The sequence below is a fragment of the Manis javanica genome, chromosome 2 (assembly GCF_040802235.1).
Source record: "Manis javanica isolate MJ-LG chromosome 2, MJ_LKY, whole genome shotgun sequence".
NCBI classification, from domain to species: domain Eukaryota; kingdom Metazoa; phylum Chordata; class Mammalia; order Pholidota; family Manidae; genus Manis; species Manis javanica.
The window spans coordinates 6605343-6624064 of NC_133157.1; the positions used below are offsets into that span (position 1 = coordinate 6605343).

At 54.5% G+C, this 18722-nt stretch overlaps 1 protein-coding gene across 9 annotated transcripts; it reads left to right on the forward strand.

The window, feature by feature from the left end:
- The first annotated feature begins 1389 nt into the window (after positions 1–1389).
- On the forward strand, positions 1390–18275 carry SH3GLB2 (SH3 domain containing GRB2 like, endophilin B2). Of its 9 annotated transcripts, XM_037007972.2 has the most exons (13): positions 1391–1617; positions 5805–5946; positions 6656–6784; positions 11312–11445; positions 11717–11809; positions 13941–14003; positions 14995–15144; positions 15551–15574; positions 16122–16211; positions 16520–16620; positions 16873–16887; positions 17008–17248; positions 17553–18275. In XM_037007972.2, exons 1-13 carry the CDS (start codon positions 1555–1557, stop codon positions 17658–17660), a joined length of 1353 nt encoding a protein of 450 aa, XP_036863867.2. In that variant the 5' UTR covers positions 1391–1554; the 3' UTR covers positions 17661–18275. The 9 variants fall into 9 exon arrangements, with proteins under 9 accessions (XP_073079389.1, XP_036863867.2, XP_073079383.1 ...); XM_073223288.1 differs by lacking the exon at positions 16873–16887 and having other exon boundaries at positions 1390–1617; positions 16520–16693; positions 17553–17780; XM_073223282.1 differs by lacking the exon at positions 16873–16887 and having other exon boundaries at positions 1392–1617.
- The last annotated feature ends 447 nt before the right edge of the window (positions 18276–18722 follow it).

Below are 18722 nucleotides of genomic sequence, written 5' to 3' on the forward strand. Positions count from 1 at the left end.
TTGTTATATTCAGAACTGAGCCTGATGTCTCTCCCCTACAGCAAAAACCCCATTACAATAATCTGTTTTGAATAAACTCTTTCTTAATGTCTTTAACAAGTATCATGAATACCTTTTTCTTTAACAGTATTCCATGTGAATTATTGAATGAATGAACATATAACTGTATTGATACATGGTTGTTGAAATATTTGGCTGGATACTAAATGAATGATATAATCAGCTACAGACAGACATTGGTAAATAAGTAAGTCAATGACAATATAGATGAATATAAACATAAAGTGAACACATAGAAACACACACACACAAAACACAGATGATGAACTGCAAATACATGAGTGACATGAAAGTCGATGATGGCTCCAAATAGTAAATGTAGACACATTAAAACGGGTGCACATTGACAAATGGGTGCACATTAAATCACCGGGAAGTTTTTCAAAACTCCACCTGCTTGAGCGCACACACTCTGAGAACCTGGATGGGAATGGGACTAGGGTTTGGATTTTGAACAAACCACCAAGTGACTGGAGGCTCACCCTGCACAGACAGGCTGGGGTAGGTGATGGGGAACTAGGGTTAGTAGGTGGAGAAGAACGCAGCCAGGGAGGAGCGGGTACCAGTTTAGAAACTGAACTTTCCACTGGGCTAAAAGATGAAGCCTGGAGGTAGAGATAGGCAATAAGCCCCCTTCCAAGCCCCAGGGAGGGGGGATATACCTGCAGGCCGTCCTCGGGTCAATCTGGAGCTGTGAGGAGCTGAATTTAAGATCGGCGCCCATCCAAGCCTGGAGAGCAGCTCATTCCTACACCTTGGCAGAACGCAAGCCTCCCCTCCTCTCCTCTCGCCTTGCTCCTTCCCTGTAACCCCTCCGCGCACCCTCCCCCAACTTTGGGGAACCAGGGGGGTTCTGGGGAACAAGCAGTCGTTCCCAGAGGTGAAAGACAAGTCCCCAGCCTGCCTGTACCCGCTCAGTTGTCCTTAGCGTCACCAAAGGCAGGGGCAGAAGAAGGGGACTGGAGAGGTCAAGGTGCTGGAGATGGTGGGTGGCATACAGAGACCCAGGGCAAAAGAGGCGGAGAAATGGAAGACAGAAGGTCTAGCGGAGAAGGGTGCGAACGGACAAACGAAGATGAGGCACAAACGGGCCAGGACCACGGTACAAGCCAGCGAGAGAGGTGGAGGCCGCAGGGGGAAGCAGCGCGGCCACCCGGCTCCCCACACGCCCGGCCCCGACACTTCCTCCCTACACGACACGCCCCGTGCCCAGCCCTGCGCTGGCGCTCGAGCTGGATCTACCCCCTCGACCCTCGCCCCGCCCCGCGCCCGGGCTGGCTCCGCCCCCACGCTCCGCGCCCCGCCCCGCGCCCGGGCTGGCTCCGCCCCCGCGCCCCGCCCCGCGCCCGGGCTGGCTCCGCGGTAGCTGCGGCCGGGTGGGCTGGCACGCTGAGGGCAGGCGCACCGGCATCAGGTGGGCGGGGTGCGGGCCGTCGGCGGGCGGGGGCTGCCGGGCTGCGCTCGGGCCGGGCGCGGCCAGCCGTCGGGCGCGCCATGGACTTCAACATGAAGAAGCTGGCGTCCGACGCGGGCATCTTCTTCACTCGGGCGGTGCAGGTGAGACCGGACGCCCTGGGCCTGGCGTGGCGCGCTCCCAGGGCCCGGATGTGGGGCGGGCCGGGAACACCTCCTCAGCAGAGCTCGGCGGGCGCAGGAAAAGCCCCTCGCGGCTGCCGCTGCTGCTTTGCTGCGGGGACACCCCGGGCCCCCCCATCCCAAAACCTGCGCTGCCCAGAAGAGAGAAAGAGCCCAGGGCGGCCCGCCACACTGGCCGCGCCCTCGGCGTGGCCCAGGGCCGGGAAGGAACTGAGCCCGTCTTGCCTTTGTTGCCTGGGGAGAGATATCAGTGTCCACCATTTGGACCTGCTGGGTTCCGCCGCCCTGGCGCCTGCCCCAGTCCCCGGTTGGGGCGCCGCTGAGGAGGGGAGAGAGCACGGGCAGCTCCTGCCCTTGCCAGCAGTGACTTGACTCCCGGCGGGCATTTGGAGGCCCGAGTCCCAGACCAAAGGACTCATGCACCCTCCACGACCCCTTCTCTGAGCCTCAGTGTCTGCACCTGTGCAATGGGCTGGTGGTACCAATTCCCACCGGTTCCCTTTACACACTTGGACAGTCAGCCCGGAAGCCAGGAGGGCTGGGGTTATTTCCTTTCAGCTCCATGGGAGGCCTGTTTCCTCTTACTTCCCCAGCCCTGGGGGATGGGGAGAGGGCTGAGGTCTGGCTGAGTGTGCTCCTTGGGAAGCTGTCCAGGCCCATATGCTGGGATTGGAACAAGTCCTGTGCATTTGAGGGCGAGGAGAGAAACCGAGGCAGCCTAGTGTAATTATGAAGCCCTCCAGTCAGCTGTGGGCGTGGATGCACCCTCCTGTGACCTTGAGGAAGGGGCTTCACCTCTGTGGGCCTCAGCTTTTCAGTCTGAAAAATAGGATCGTCAGTCCCTCCCTCTCAGGATGGATGTGAGGGGTTCTCTGGCACTGCGTGTGCGTGCTCACTAAGGCAGACTCACTCTTGGTGCTGCTGTGGTTCATATTGCACCTGTGCTGCGGGTGACCTTGGGCAAGTCATTTCTCTCAGCGCCTCCGTGTCCCCTTCTGTCAGTCGGGTGTAACACCGACTGTCTCGGGGTTGGCCTGTCATAGCGCTCTGGGAACAGGTCCTGTTGTTTGTCCTTGCTGTGGTTTTCTCCGGAGGAGCCCAGCCCCATACATCTCCAGAAAGCCCACGTGCCCATGTTTGCTAGAAAGCACAGTGTCCCGTTGAGGATTAGTGCTCCAGGGAGAATTTGCTGTTTGCTGTTTCAAGCCCAGCAGGTGATCCGGGCCCTCGGCCCTCGCAGGGATGCCAGGACCCTGGAGCCCCTTGGCCAGGCCCAGTCCCTCTGGAAGGTGGGGAATCCTCCCTGTTGTTGGCATAGCAAGCACTCTATCTCCCACATCTGGCAAGAACCTGATCTGCCAGTTTCCTTCTGTGGGGCCCTGGCGCCTGACCTGGCCAGGGCCTGCAGAGCCTTGGCCTCCCTTGGCCTGGTGGGGCAGGCCCAGTGAGTCGCCCATACTGGAGTGGGAGCCAGCTCTCAGGCCCCAGCCTCCAGGGTGGGGGAGGGAGCTGGGAGCTTTATAAATAGAGGCTTTCTTCGGCTCTGCACGCCCACCCCCTGCTGCTGCCATCTTGCAGGGAGTAGCCTTGGACTCTGCAGGCATCAGCCTCTGAAGCCCCAGGCCCTTCCTCTTAGCAGCAGTGGAGTGGGGTGGCAGGCCAGAGGAGAGAGGGGCTTGCAATATGACCTGAGCAGGAGAGGACATTCAGGGAATCCGAGGCCTGTGTGCTCTGGGACACGAGTCATCTAGGAGGGATGGGAGGATTTTTTTATTGTGAGGGCATTTCCTCTATAGGTGCCACCTTGCCAGGTCCCAGGACATGCTGGGTAAGTGCTCCATGTACCAGACACCTTTAAGGGCCTCATTCCACCCTATCTGGTTGAACCTTCACCCTGGGATAAGGATCGGGAGAACAGGATCTCTTGCATGGGTGATTCTGGGATGGTTTCCTAGTCCCTGAGGGGTTTGTGAAATTGGCCCCAGTGGTGGGAACTGCCCAGCTAAGGGCAGCAGGCATGAAAACCTGAGGTATGCATTTGGTGAAATAACAGTGAGGGTGGGGGTGCAGTAAAGGAGATGGTACTAGTGCTATCAGCAGTAATGCAATAGTAGCAAGCGTAGTGGTAGAATCAGTAAAGCCAGGCAGGCGGCAGTGGACATGGGATGGATGCCTGAGAGCTCAGCCTGGGATGACTTTGACCCTGGGTGGCATGAAGTGTGAGGGCCAGGTGGCCAGGTGGTTCTGTGCAGAGTGTTGCCCTTTAGCATCAACCCTGCTAACAAGGGGAGGTGCCGAGGTGCACACTTAGGGTGGCATGGTCACCTGAACCAGGGTGACCAGTACCACTGGGGTAAGGAGGTCTTCAGGTAGCTCCTAAGAGCTGAGGAGGGATATGAGGGGGCTTTTTATTCCTGGTGATGATGACACCAGCGAACATTCCTGCAGCCTGTGCTCTGTGCTGGTCATGGAGCTATGAAGCACCTTCCACATTCTCTGAGCCGGGTCCTGTTTTCCTATTCTCCAGGGAGGAAACAGGCCTAGAGAGGGGACTTTGCCTCTCTGAACCTTGGTTTGCTCCCCTGGAAAATGTGGCTGACAACATCCCATCAAGTGGCCGGGTGAGGGAGGTTGGTTTGGGCCTGGCTTTGGGAGGCCTCAGTTTGGGGAATGTGGGGAGGAAGACGAGTGGACAGAGGGCTGAGGAGGGCAGGAGTGGCTGGTTCCCAGGTAGGGAGCTGCAGGCTATTCCCCTGGCCCACCCAGCCCTGCAGGGAGAAACCCAAGCCCTGTTGCATAAATAATGGCTGCCGAGCTAGAGCAGCCTGACCCGCAGAGCAGCCTGGCCATCTCGGTGGCTGCCCCCTGGCAGCTGAAGCTGCCATTGGCCTCTAGATGATTCATCGCTGCCACGTAGTCTGGAAAGGGCCTCCAGACCTCAAGCCCATGATGGCCCTGACTCCAGCCCTTGCTTAGCCTCGGTGGCATCATCCATGAAATGGGAAACTTGACCTGACCTTCCTTGCAGAGCTGCTGGAGAAGTTGGTGGCTCGTCCGTGTGAAGGGCTTAGCTCTGGGCCACAGATGCAGTCAGCAGTCCCTGCTGCTGTTACCACTCATCTCACCCCTACAAGTCTTCATGCCTCTGCTGTTTAGCTGTGACCTGGAGCAGGTTCTTCACCTGGCCGCAGAAGGCCTTCTAGATCAGAGAGGCCAGGACTTGTGCTGGTGGAGGACCCGTGTGACGTCCTGATTGCTGCCTGGCCTTGGGGTGGGGCTGCTGAGCTTTCTGGGCTCTGAATGTGCCCAGCAGTTGGTTCTGATGGGCAGGTAGTGTTCCCTGTCCACCACACCGGGCTGCAAGTGGCTAGCCTGGTACGTGGCCATCTCTGTACACACTTCCCTTCCTTCGCAGCCCTCTCTGCCTGTCAGGTCTGCACAGTGGCAGCACCTACACTGAACACCAACTGCCTGCCAGACCCCAGCCATCATGCCTTACCACACACCCTTGTTACCTTTTCAACCTCTCAACCTAGGAAGAAAGTACCATTATTATCCTCATTTTTTAGCTCAGGAAATTGATGCTTAGAGAGGCAGAGCCACTTGCCCAAGGTCACGCAGCTCAGCAGTGGCAGAACCGAAACTGGAATCAGGTGCCTCTGGTTCTGGGACCTGGGTTCCTCGCCCTCACTCCCCTGGCACCCCCTCCCCAGTGGCCCCTAGGCCCCTGTAGAGCCTCCTCACAACCCCTGACCTTGCTTTGTGTCCCGTTGGTTCCCTGAGCACTTGCTACAAGTGCTTACCTTCAAAGTCAGACTAGGAAGACCCTTAGCAGTGGGCTCCGGAAGTTCCTTACTCCTCTAAGTCATATGCCGGATTTTGTGCAGATGTGCGTTTTGTGTGGAGGGTGTGTATAGCTTTCACTGGCTTTCCGAAAGAAGCCATGGTACCCCCGCCAGACTCTGGTGCAATCACAGAGGGGCAAATTGAGGCCCAGCACAGGGTTGTAAGGATCAAGGTCACAAAGCAGAGCAAGTTTCTTGACCTCCAGGCCTGGGTTCCAGCAAAGGGGGAGGCGTGGGTGGGTAGGGGAGGGACAGTCCTCCCTTCTCTTCTGAGCCCTCCCCCACTCCATCTTCCCCCAACAGTTCACAGAGGAGAAATTCGGCCAGGCCGAGAAGACCGAGCTTGATGCCCACTTTGAAAACCTGCTGGCCCGGGCGGACAGCACCAAGAACTGGACAGAGAAAATCCTGCGGCAGACAGAGGTGCTGCTGCAGCCCAACCCCAGTGAGTGGGCGGGTGCAGGCGGGTTTGGGGGCTTCCCGACAGCTGCTGTGCGGGTCCCAGTTACAGAAAACAGCAGACTTGGTGTTGGGCTCAAGACGTGCTTTCTGGGACAGCAGAAATGCTAAATTTTGCACAGAGGAGTTAGTTTAGAGAAATGCCTGGCAACTAAAACACACCTGGGCCAGGAGGCAAGGAAAACACTGGCCACATCCTTCGAGGGAGGGCAGCGAGGCCCAGAGGGCGAGGGTTTGCCCAGCATCGCACCTCGAGCACGGAGCAAGCAGAACAAAGTGCAGGAAACCCGTGGAAAGAGAGGGATGTCCTGGGTTCCTGATACCCGTCTGTCTGTCAGTCCACTGTGTAACTGAATGAGCGTCCCAGAGCTTTCTGGGGCCAGAGCCTTGTTCGTGTGTGTTACATCCTGTAAACCCATATTGGAATGAGGGAGTGCAGACGGGCCTTGACTTGGGACCTGCCACCCCGGCCGTGTGATCTGGGGCAGGTGTTTCATGTCTCTGAAATGAGAGGTCCCACAGTGTTGCGTGCCAGTTTCACAGGACTGAAGTGGGCATCAAGGGAATATTCTTGCTGTCCCCAGGCTAGGCACCCCTGTAGGCAGGCCCTGGTCTGGGTCTGTTTCCGTTGCCATGGTTTTCATCCCTGGATTGTACCGAAGAGCCCCGTGGCTGTGGCTGCTGTCTCCCCGCAGGTGCCCGAGTGGAGGAGTTCCTGTATGAGAAGCTGGACAGGAAGGTGCCCTCCAGAGTCACCGGTGGGGAGCTGCTGGCTCAGTACATGGCAGAGGCAGCCAGTGAGCTGGGCCCCACCACCCCCTACGGTGAGCCCGCTGACTGCAGGGTTAGGGGTCGTGGTCTTTTACTCTCTCATCTCTTCCTCCCTCCTTTCCTTCGTTTTTTTTATTATGTACATTTTAATTATTTAAATAATAACCGAATTCATCAACTTGTAAAGAAGTCTCAATGCAAATGAAAATAGAGTAAAAGGTGGAAGTCTCTCTTAAGCAGTTTTGGTGTGTATGCATTTTTCAATGGGACCACCCTGCATGTCCTATTCTGCATCCTGATCTTTACATCTGGCGTTGCATTACAGCTCTCTGTTCACAGTGGCACATCAGTCTTTTTATTTTAATTTTTTATGGAGGCATCATTATATACCATGAAATTTACCTGTTTTAAGTGTGTAATGATTTTTAGTGAATTTACGGAGTTATGTAAACATCCCCCCAATCCAATTCAAAGAACATTTCCATCACCACAAAAAGTCCCTTGGATCTACTTTGGGTCAGTCCCACTTCCCCCCGAGCCACCACTAATGTGCTTTGTGTCTCTATAAATGTGCCATTTCTGAAGACTTCATATAAATGGAATTATCCAGTGTGTTTTTTTTTAATACCTGGCTGCTTTCACCTAACATAATGTCTTTGAAATTCATCCACAGTGTATAGTATTTTAAGATTTCATTCCTTATTGTTGAATAGTCTTCCATTATATGGATATACCACACTTTCTTTATTCATTCACCATCTGATGGACATTTGGGTTGTTTCCCATGAATTGCACATAAAACTTTGTGAGGGCATATGTTTTCACTTCTGCGTATGCACCCAAGAGTGGAATTGCTGGGTCATACGGTAATTTTATTTTTAACTTTTTAAGAAATTACCAGACTGTTTTCCAAAGTGGCTACGTGATTTATATTCTCACCAGCAGAGTAGTATTTAATTTCCAAATATCAGGATTTTCCAAGTTTCCTTCTGTTACTGACTTCTAATTAAATTTCACTGTGGTCAGAGAACATGCTTTGTATGATTTTAACCCTTTTATATTTAGTAAGACTTGTTTATGGCCTAGTACATGATCTCTCCTAGAGAATGTTCTGTGTTCACTTGAGAAGACTGTTGTGGGGCGGAGTGATGTAGAGGTGGCAGTTCTGCCAGGCGGTCGGTGTTGTTCAAGTCTTCTGCGTCTTGGCTGAGTTTGTCTCGTTGTCCTACCTATTACTGAAAAGTATTGAAGTTTCCAGCTATTTCTGTTAAATCGTCTGTTTCTATCTTTAATCTATCAGCGTTTTCTTCATACATTTTTGGACCTCTGTATATTTAGGTCTGCATATTTAAAATTATCTTCCTAATGAGTTGACTCTTCTTATTGCAAAATACTTTTGTCTCTAGTCATATTTGTTTTAAAGTCCATTTTGTTTGATAGTACAACCACTCCTGTCTGTACTTACTGTTTGCACTGTATGCCTTTTTCTGTCCTTTTACTTTCAGTCTATTTATGTCTTTAAATCTAAAGTGTGTCTCTGATAAGCAGCATATATTTTTGGATCTTTCTAAAAAATCCAGTCTGGCAATCTTTGCCTTTTGATTGGAGTGTTTAATCTATTTACATTTAATGTAAATTATTGATGTGGTTGAATTTACATACGCCATTTTGTTATTGTTTTCTCTGTGTCTGTAGTCATTTTTGTTCGTTCCTCCTTTATTGACTCCTTTTGCATGGAATAGGTATTTTCCAGTGTAGCACTTTAATTTCTTTGTGGCTTTTTTTCCACTTGTAAAAAATTTTCTAAGGGGTATTACAGTATGAATTACAGTATACATTTTAGTTTATCACAATCTACTTCAGAGTAGATTGTTGTGGGTAAAATTGTAACATTTCCAGAATATCTAGCTTGGTTTTAGTACATCTGCATATCAATAGGCGTTCAGAAGTAGAAAGAAATATGGCTTTAGTGCATTTGCATTCCTCAGGGATGGAGAGAAGTTCATCTTCATATCCACGGGTAATTACCTGGGCAAGGAAGGCTTATCAGACCCAAGAGGTTGGAGGGGAGGGCCAGTTTTGCTTCTGCTGGAGCAGGGAAGAGGGACTGCAGTTTGGGAGCAATAAACGGATTTTAAACTTTATTTCTCCCTTGGACTGATTTTGGTTTTTAGAGGTATTTTGCCCCGGGATTTCCTCTTCCTGGACTTAAAATTGTTTTCAGAGTAACTTAATTCCAGTAAAATACAGAAACTTTGCTCCAGTATAACTCCATTCCCTCCCCCTTCCTTTGTGCTGTTACGTCATACATGTTACATCTTACATCTTCTAAGCCTAACAGTTTTGTAATTACTGTTTTATGCAAGTGCCTTTTAAATCAGTTAAGAAAAAGGTTGTATTTGTATTATCTCTAATATTAATTTGCCTATGTAATTACCTTTACTGGCACTCTTTATTTCTTTATGTGGATTCAAGTTACCATCTAGTGTCACCTTTGATCCTGAAGTATTTTTTCTATGGCAGATCTGCTAGCAGTGAATTCTTTCAGTTTGTTTATCTGGGAATGTCTTTATCTTTTGTTCACTTTTGGAGGACAGTTTTGCTCTGTATAGAATTTTGGATAAGAGGTTTTCTCCCTTTTCATCACTTCGACTGTATGATCTCACTGCTGTCTGGCCTCCATTGTTCTTGATGAGAAATCATTTGTTAATCTTATTGTGGCTCCCTTGTAGGTGATGAGTTGCTCTTCTCTGGCTACGTTTGAGTTGTTTTGTCTTTCAACAGCTTGACTAAGAAATCTGTCCTAAGATAGCTGTGGATCTCTTTGTGTTCATCCTATTTTGGGTTTTTTTGGTTTCTTGGATATGGACATTAATGGCTTTCACCAAATTCAGGACATTTGCAGCTATTATTTCTTCAAATATTTTTCCTGCCCCCTTCTTTTCTTTCCTGGGACTCGTGTTACTCATGTTTGCTTGTTTGATGGTGTTCCATAGGTCTCTGAGGCTCTGCTCATCTTTATTCATCATCCATTTTTCTTTGCTTCTCAGATTAGATCATCTGTATTGATCTATAAAGTTACTGATTTTTCCTTTGGCTAGCTCAGATCTGCTGTTGAGCTTCTCTAGTGAATTTTCCGCATATGTACTTCCACAATACAGAATTTTCATTTCTTTTTGATAATTATGTCTATTGATATTCTTTATTTGATGAGTCATTGTCATCATGCTTTCCTTTATGCATGGTTTCTATTATAATTATTTTTAAAATTTGTAATAGCTGCTTAGAAGTCTTCGCTAAATCCTTAGAGATAGTGTCTTTTTTGGTCCTCCTTAGAGGCCTCCTTCGAGACAGTGTGTATTGCTTGCTTTTTACTTGAAATCTGGACATTTTAGGTAATATAGCAGCTTTGGATTCTGATCTCCTTGGGGGTTGTTATTGCTGTTCCTTCAGAGACTTATCTGAGCTAATTGTTCAGAGCCTGCGACCCTTGCTGTATACAGCTACTGATGTCTCTGCTTTTTACTTATTTTTAAATTATTCTTTTTATTTTTAAGTTCAGCTTCCTAGGGGTTGTTCATGGGTCAGTATATGTTAGTGGTCAGCCAGTGGTCAGTAATTGATTGGTCAGAGGTTGTACCATTAAGCCTTTAATGATGAATCTGTAGGCAGGTTGGGGGACATATTCAAAGTTCAAGCAGTTTACAAGTCTGCCCGGCTTTTGCTTTATGAGTGTAGAAAGCCTCCCACTTGTTCAAGAATGAGCAGACAGCTGGAGTTCTCTCTGGCCTCTCCTAAGTGTGCTACACAGGGGTAGCTTTTCAGACCACCAGAAATATGTAGGATTTATCAAGGCCCAAATGGCTGTCTCGTTTCCCAGGTCTCCTGTTAAATTTCTGGCAGGTCTGTTACATGTTCCAACCAGTGTTCAGAATTCAAGTCAGCTGTGATGTTGACCTTTGCCAATTACTGGCCATTGAGATCACTATTGTTTTCAAACAGTGTCCCATGGGTTTCCTGTGCTCCACCCCAAATCAAATAGGCCCCTCCCATCAGCAAAGCTGCCAGCCTCACAGGTGGTCCCCCCCCAACAGAGCTACAGTGCCACAGGACATGAGTTGCTGGGAGCACCGCCAGGCTGGAAAGCCACAGGCTTTCTTTGTACTTACCAAGATCCAGTAATTCTTGAGTATATGCTTCTCTATTTATTTGCCTTTGGTCAATTTCCAAAGTGCAGCAATGTTTATTTTGATAATTGTGTCCACTTTTATTACTGCTTTTTGGGAAGAGGATTTGTTGAACTCCTTTGTCATTCTGGGATCCCTTTCCACCCCCAGCCCCCAGCCACAGTCTTTTTAATGGCTATGTTGTCTTCCATTTTTTGGATGTCCCACTGTTTGTCAGTCTGCAGTTGATGGACATGTAGATCGCTTCCACATTTTCCCAGGCCAGCCATTCTACCCTTAGCATCCTTGCTCTCACCTCTCAGCACACCTCTTTCTGAGCTCTCCCCTACTTCCTGTAGATCGCAGCAGCCTGAACCTGACCCTCTTCCTGACCCTTCAACTCTCTCTAATCAGGGAAAACACTGATCAAGGTGGCAGAAGCAGAAAAGCGCCTAGGAGCTGCAGAGAGGGATTTTATCCACACAGCCTCCATCAACTTCCTCACACCCCTGCGCAACTTCCTGGAAGGGGACTGGAAGACAATTTCGGTGAGGAACCTCGGACCACAATGCTTCCTGGTAACCATGGCAGCCCTCTCCTCAGAGCCTCTGAGCACAGGCTCTCCTCCCAGGCTGGGAACCCAGCTCTCCTGGGGCCTCCTCAGCTGTGGCTCCTGGGGACTGAGTCACCTCGAGTGAATGACCTCCCCTGTCTGGGACTGTTTCCCTGTCTTGGCCAGGTGGCCCCATGGGCCAGTCCTGCCACTCTGAGGGCTCCCAAGCTGCCCCAGGTCTCACTGTCCTGTTTGGCATCCTGCAGAAAGAGAGGCGGCTCCTTCAAAACCGGCGCCTGGACTTGGATGCCTGCAAAGCACGGCTGAAGAAGGCCAAGGCTGCAGAAGCTAAAGCCACGGTAGGTGTCCGTCCTGGCCTCCCACCCCTATCCCCCTAGTTGTTGGTGGAGCCAGTGGGGGGAGTGAAGGGACCTAGTGTTTGGCATGACTTTTCCCTGCTGTCCCTGCCTGGAGAGGCCTGGCTGAGGGTGCTGGTCTGGGCTGGCCACCCCCAAGGGAACCCTGGCATCCAGAGCTCTGGGTCCTAGGGCAGACATTTATGTGGTGGGCTGACCAGCAGTGCCCCAGCCTGGGCTCCAGGCACCCCACAGCCTCCCCAGACAGACAGCCAGTTGGAGTTTCTCGCATGGCCCTGCCCTCCAGTCCCTGGATGCTCGGTTCTGTCGCCGGCTCTGCCCGGGCATGGCTCCCCTTATTAACTCTCCCACCTGCTGCTCCAGTGCTGGTCCCAGGGCACCCTTGCAATGGTATAAACCCCAGGGCTGGACCACCCACCCTCTTACGGGCCCTTTCAGGTAGCCACGAGACTGAACAGGACCTGGGCCACCTTGGCTTCCATTCACCTCAGCTCACGGAGGTCTCTTTGGCCTGGCTGGGCCATTAGATTCAGCATGGCACAGTCTGACCAGGGCTAGGCCAGACTTGGAGAGCTGGGCCCAAATGTGAGCACATGCTTGGCATGCCAGGCTGCTCGGGGTGTGGCGCCTAAAGTCCACCTTACACCCTGACAAGGGAACCCCAGGTGGAGGGTGTGCCAGGGAAGTTGCCCCCTGTGCTTGCCCAGGCTCTTGGCCAAGGAGGGCCAGGCCCATCCCAGGCTCTTAGATGTTCGTGAGAGTTCCAGTCCCAAACCGCCCCACAGGGTCACCACCTGGGCCCATGGAGCCTGGGCCAGCACTGCCTCTGACGTGGGCAGGGTCTCAGTCCATCCTAGTGTGTGGATCCAGATTGGAGGTAGGAGCTCAGCCACTAGAGTCTTGTTGGGCATGGGTAGGATGATCTATGGCTGTTGAGCTGACTTCTCTAAGTCACCTGGACAGGACACTCTCCCTGTCAATCAGGGGATAATTTTTCCAGAGTAACTAGGCCAGAACAGGCCTCCCCCATCAGCCAGGTGAGGGGAGACTTTCCTTCGTCATCAGAGCAGCATGACTTCTCTGATGGTCGGCCTGGACAACCCCAAGCCTTTGGACTAATTAGGCCAGGACACCCTCTCCAGAGCTGGGACCTGGGCAGCCCAGGCACGGTATCCCAGAAGATTCAAGCCCTGCAGTGTGGTCCCTCCTCCCACCCCGTAAATACACGCACACACACAGGACGACTTCCAGTCATGTGCATCCACCCACCCCTTCGCCGCCTGGCGTGCCTCCCGCCCGTGCCAGGGGCCTGCTCCTGCCTGCGCTGTGGACTAACTCTTTGTTTTTGTTCCTTTCCGTTCTGCTTTGGGTATCTTGGCTCAGTGTGAGGGAGATGTGAGTATACCTGCCCACGTGCTGTGCTGCTTCTGGGTTGCCCATCTCGGCCTTGGGTCACAGTGCCGGGCTGACCCCAGGGATGCCTTGGGGCACTTTGCAAGCAGCTGGTCTCCCCACCAGAGCCTCTACCACATGTAGCCTCTGGTTTGGGGGGACACCAGGCATTGGAGCCTGTGAGTCAGCTTTTTGCAAATGCTGAAAGCCGGTCACTCTGTCCATCCATGCATCCATCTGTCCATCTTTGTTGTTGGGGCGGCCTGGTCCTTGTAGTAGTGAGAGATGTAGTGTGTGTATTCTGGGATGGAGAAGGCGAGGCTGGGGGATGGGCTTTGCCTGGAGGACTGTGGCTTTAACAGGGGCCTCTGAATGAGACTGGGGTACAGGGAGGAGGGGATGGCCCCTGGGCCATGGGCGGTGCAGTCTGTGACCTGCCCAGTGGCAAGGGCTCTGACAGCAGCAGCAGGCTGTCTCCTCGTGTACCTGCGCTTGGGTTCCCCAGCTGTGTCCACCCACTTGGTCTTGGTCTCCACTCGCCTTGTCCCTGGGTGGTTGGAATGGGGAGAAGGGGGTCTTTGTTGCATTTGTCTCTAGCTTCCTGTCCCTGTGGCTGGTGGCTCCTGGCATCTCCCTGTGGGAGACTCGGGGGCAGCCTCCTGGCCTTGGTCTGGCCCTGGCCCAGCGTGACCCCTCCCCCCACGAACTCTGTTCCCCCCAGACGGTGCCTGACTTTCAGGAGACTAGACCTCGTAATTACATTCTCTCGGCCAGCGCCTCCGCGGTAAGCGCCCCCCATCCCCAGCCTTCCCCCTCCCCCTCCTTGGCCAGAAGGCACAGCAAACAGGAGCCCCAGGGGAAGGCAGACGCACCACACCTGGTGGGGCAGGTCCTGACCTCTGCTGCCTGTCTCCTGTGCCCATGTGGCTGGCCTTGCTTCTTCCTGCAAGATGCTGAGGGCGGAGTCTGGGCCTGCTGCCCCATCTCCAGGGCCCCGAGTGGGTCCGCCCCTTCCTGAAGCAGGCACCACTCCTCACCCCTGCTCACCGCCCAGGAGAGCCAGGCCCAAGTGGACTCCGAGGAGAGAGGAGGCCTGAGCCTCACCTTCCATGAGTTCACAGGCCGCTAGGGACAGGTGTTCATCCAGCTGCCTCTGCAGGGGAGTGGAGGGCATGACAGGGTGGGTAGCAGCTGAGGTTGGAGAACAGGGTGCGTCGGAGGACGGAGAAGGGGAGGGGTCGGGTGGAGCTGGTGAGGCAGGGCTGGCCGGGAAGGCTGTGAATGTCTGTTCCCTTCAGCTTTGTTGAGCTCATCGGTCCGTTCTGTTCAGTTTGGGAAGCAGGTGAATCACTCTGACCCCTTCGCTCCTACCACAACCACTGCTGTGCCCTCCCAGCCCCTCTCTGTCCTTCCATTTCCCCCACGGGAGACGCGCTCCCACGCAGACAGACAGACCCTTTGGCTGCCCTTCGCCTCTGCCACAGCATGTTGCCGTGTGTGTTCATGGAGTCATTCACTGGCTGGCCTATTGGTCCAGGGCATCAACCCTGGTTGACAACCCCCAGCCTCTGTTGCTGTCCTACTGTGTGCATGTGGAGATCCTTCCCAAGTTTTTATTTTCTTTTAAACGCCTTGTGGTGGAACATCTCTGTCTACAGGGCTGGTCTTGTTTTGCTTCGTATTTCGGGTTCTCGTCTTAGGATGGCTTCTCGCAGTGGGCTGGAGAAATGGGTCTCCTAAGTCGTGGCGGGGGGAGGGGGGTCTTTCTTCTTTAGACTCTGGATGACACTTCCTGCCCCCCTTCCTGGGCCTCGTGGAAGGAGGATTATCCCGGAGGGTGGAGCATGCCCTGTATTTTTCTTTTGCCACTGAACCCCAGTGTGACTCAGGCCCGAGGCTGCCTTTCTCTGCCGAAGGACAGAAAGGTTCAGTGACTGGCCCAGGGTCACAGTAGTCCTGCCTCCCAGCCCACCAGGCTTAGCCAAGTGTCAGGGTGGGGTAGGGGACTCTCGTCTCCCTTGGGACCCCCATCAGAGCCTGGGGGCTTACATTATAGGAGAAATCCAAGCAGGACTCTCAGCTGGCTGTCCCCTCCTCCCTGCATGTGGCATGTTGGACTGGACTGTAATCAGCAGTACCCTGTCACACCAGGCCCCGTCCCAGCCTCAGCTCCTGGTCAGGTTGAGGGGTGGGAAGGACATGGGTGGGGGGTCAGGGCCTTGGGGAGCTGTGGCAGGGCACAGGCCCTGGGGTTCTGCTGTCCTTCCCTCCCCCACCTGCTGACCAGTGCCCCTCTCCCCCTGCTGCCTGGTCCTGCCGTGGTCTCCACAGCTCTGGAATGATGAGGTGGACAAGGTGAGCCGGGACTGGAGATGTTTGGGGGAAGGAACTTGAAGGGTGGCAAGAGTCCAAGGACACCTGCTGCCATAGGGGTCAGGTCTGCCTCTAGTTCTGGACTTGGCCCTATGCCCCCTGGGGCCCCTGAAGGGGGCTCGCATTTCCCTCTGTGGGGGGTGCCTCCACAGTGCCTAGTAGCACACAGTGGGCCCTTCGGGAATGTGTGCCAGTTCAGTTTTCCTTGATGGGTGGTGATGTCAGCCAGGCAGGTGACTTGAGTGTGAAAGGCCATGGTAGAACCCCTATGGGTCTATCTCTGCAGCTGTTGTCACAGAACTGGCCCAAGGGCCTCCTAGCAGGGCTGTAGACCTTCCAAGGGGGGTCAGGGCTCCAGGCCTGAGGTCAGAAGTGGAGAGTGCACCCCTGCCACTGAGCTATGTGCATCCCCAGGGGAAGTATCATCTGCACGCTCCGGGGCAGGCCTGTGGGGTGCAGGAGGGGGCTGATGGGCAGGAAGCTGCGGCGAGTCTCCTGGTCACACCCTGTCCCATTCTGCCCTTCCCAGGCTGAGCAGGAGCTCCGAGTGGCTCAGACAGAGTTTGACCGGCAGGCAGAAGTGACCCGTCTCCTACTGGAGGGCATCAGTAGCACTCACGTGAGTCTCGACCCCCATCCTCCTCGTGTCCCCAGGGAACTTGTCCACACAGGCAGTGAACACACCTAGGTCTCAGGTGCAGGAGGGAAGGGCCGCGCTGGAGCCTGCGGTCCCTAAGGGGAACTGTAGCCTCAACAGAGCCCGGCCCAAGGCCTGGGTACCTCCTCCCCCGAGGGAGCAAGAGGCTTGGAGCAGAAGACAGTGGGAGGCGGGGCCAGAGCCTGGCGGAGGAGGGCTGGGGGGGTGGGCTGCTTCGCTCACTCAGACAACCGCCCACCCCGTCGTCAGCCCTGGCCTCCTCCCCACAGGTGAACCACCTCCGCTGCCTCCACGAGTTCGTGGAGTCTCAGACAACTTACTATGCGCAGTGCTACCGCCACATGCTGGACTTGCAGAAACAGTTGGGCAGGTGCCCACCAGGGGCCCCTGGCTCCCAAGGCCCAATGAGCTGCCCCCTTCCCCCGGGCACGAGGACACATGGGGTGGGTTAGAGGGCAGCCGGCTGAGCTGGCCCTAGTGGGGGCACGCACCACTCTCTGGGCGAGGTGGCTGGCCTGTCGCCTCTGGGAGCAGTTTCCTGGGGACGCCTCGGGAGGACGGCAGGGACAGGAGTGCAGCATTTCACCTTTCCCTTGCTTTGCTTTTCCCTTCATGCTGCCAGCTCCCAGGGAGCCATGTAAGTAGTGGGGGGTCCCCTTGCCTCTGTGGCAGTGGCCCAGCCAGCACTTTGTGGGGCACATGGGACTCCCACAGGGATACGGCGCCCAGCTGCTGAGATGTGCCCACCATCCTCCAGATTTCCAGGCACCTTTGTGGGCACCACGGAGCCCGCCTCCCCACCCCTCAGCAGCACGTCACCCACCACCACCGCAGCCACAATGCCTATGGGACCCTCTGTGGCTGGCCTGGCCCCTCCAGCAGAGGCGGCTCTCTGCCTGGAAGAGGTGGCCCCACCTTCCAGCGGAACCCGGAAGGCCCGGGTTCTCTACGACTACGAGGCGGCCGATAGCAGTGAGCTGGCCCTGCTGGCTGATGAGGTGGGCCTGAGTGCAGGGAGCCAGAACTGGGAGCACTGGGCCTGCTGGCCCTACCCCACTGTTCAAGTCTGAGGGGCCCTAGAGCAGAGCTGGGACTGTGGGGGAAGCACAGGCGGCCGCAGCTCTGAGCTCTGAGGAAGCAGTCGCTCGTCGGCTGTGGCCGTAGCGCAGGAGAGGAGGTGAATACCTGCCTCTGAAGGAGTAGATGCCCAGTGTCACGGGGAGGTTGCAGCCCCGCTCCCACTTAGTTCTGGGGCCAGTTCTGCCCTGGCGAAGACATGACCTTCCTTTGCCCTCCTCTCAGCTCATCACTGTCTACAGCCTGCCTGGCATGGACCCCGACTGGCTCATTGGCGAGAGAGGCAACAGGAAGGGCAAGGTCCCTGTCACCTACTTGGAGCTGCTCAGCTAAGCAGACGCCCCCCCAAGCTCTTGCCCATTCTGTCCCAGGCATGAGAAGATGGGCACAGTGCTGCCATTTGCTGGCGACCCAGCTGCTCAGGGTGGGGAGACACCCCATTGTCCTTGCCCAAGTCATCCAGCTGTGCTGGGACCCTACTGGCTGAATAGTCCCAGCCCCTCCCCAAGCCCAGCCCTGCTTCTGACCTGGTTCCTGAGCATCCAACCCTGCCACCTGTGCCCCGAGCACCCCGGTGCTCCCAGCCCCTGCTAAGGCCCAAGTCGGGGTCCGCGCAGATGGTCCAAGGGAACCCTGTGGTCCACACTTGTCGAGGGAGCGCTTGCCTTCTAGTTGCCAAAAGCAGCCGAGGGGGAAGGCAGCAGGTGTGCGGCAGGCCCCAGAGACTGGCTGCTGTGCCCTCTGTACGACCTGGAGCGGAGGGGAGCCTGGCCAGAGGCACGGCTGGGCCCCAGAGCAGCATCTCCCAGGTGCTACCCTCCCCTCCCACAAGCCAGGTATGGCGGCTGCTGCCTGCCCCTCTCCACATGCACTTTTTAATGGGTCTTTTTACTCTGCCTGTCTGCTTGCTGTCTAGCCAGTGATAAATAATAAACCATCCTCCGTGTGCATGTTGCCTGCGCTCCTGAGAGGCGTCACAGACCTCAGGACTGGCCTCGAGCTGGGAAAAGGAAGAGACCTGGAGTTGGCCCATCCTGCTCTTGGCGGGGCTCCCCTCCCAGAAGCGCTCGGGCAGGTAGAGGGTGCGTCCATCCCAGCCCCCGCTTCCTCCCCCAAGGCCTTGCTGCTCCAGTGGCAGTGAGGACTGTTCCCATAAATGAAGCTGTGTAACAGTTTCAGTCCTAAGGAAACCTTCCTAAATTTGGGCAGCAGAGTGGATCGGAAAATGCACAACTGTTAAGTTTAAGTCATCAGTAGCTGTCGGTGCTTCCAGCAGCCGGCACTGAGCCAGGCCACTCACGCATTCCCACGTCAGCCTCACAGATGAGCAAAGCAGAGATTGAAAAGACAGTTACCTCCTCAAGGCTCTGTAACTGGCAAGTGGCCATGCAGAGA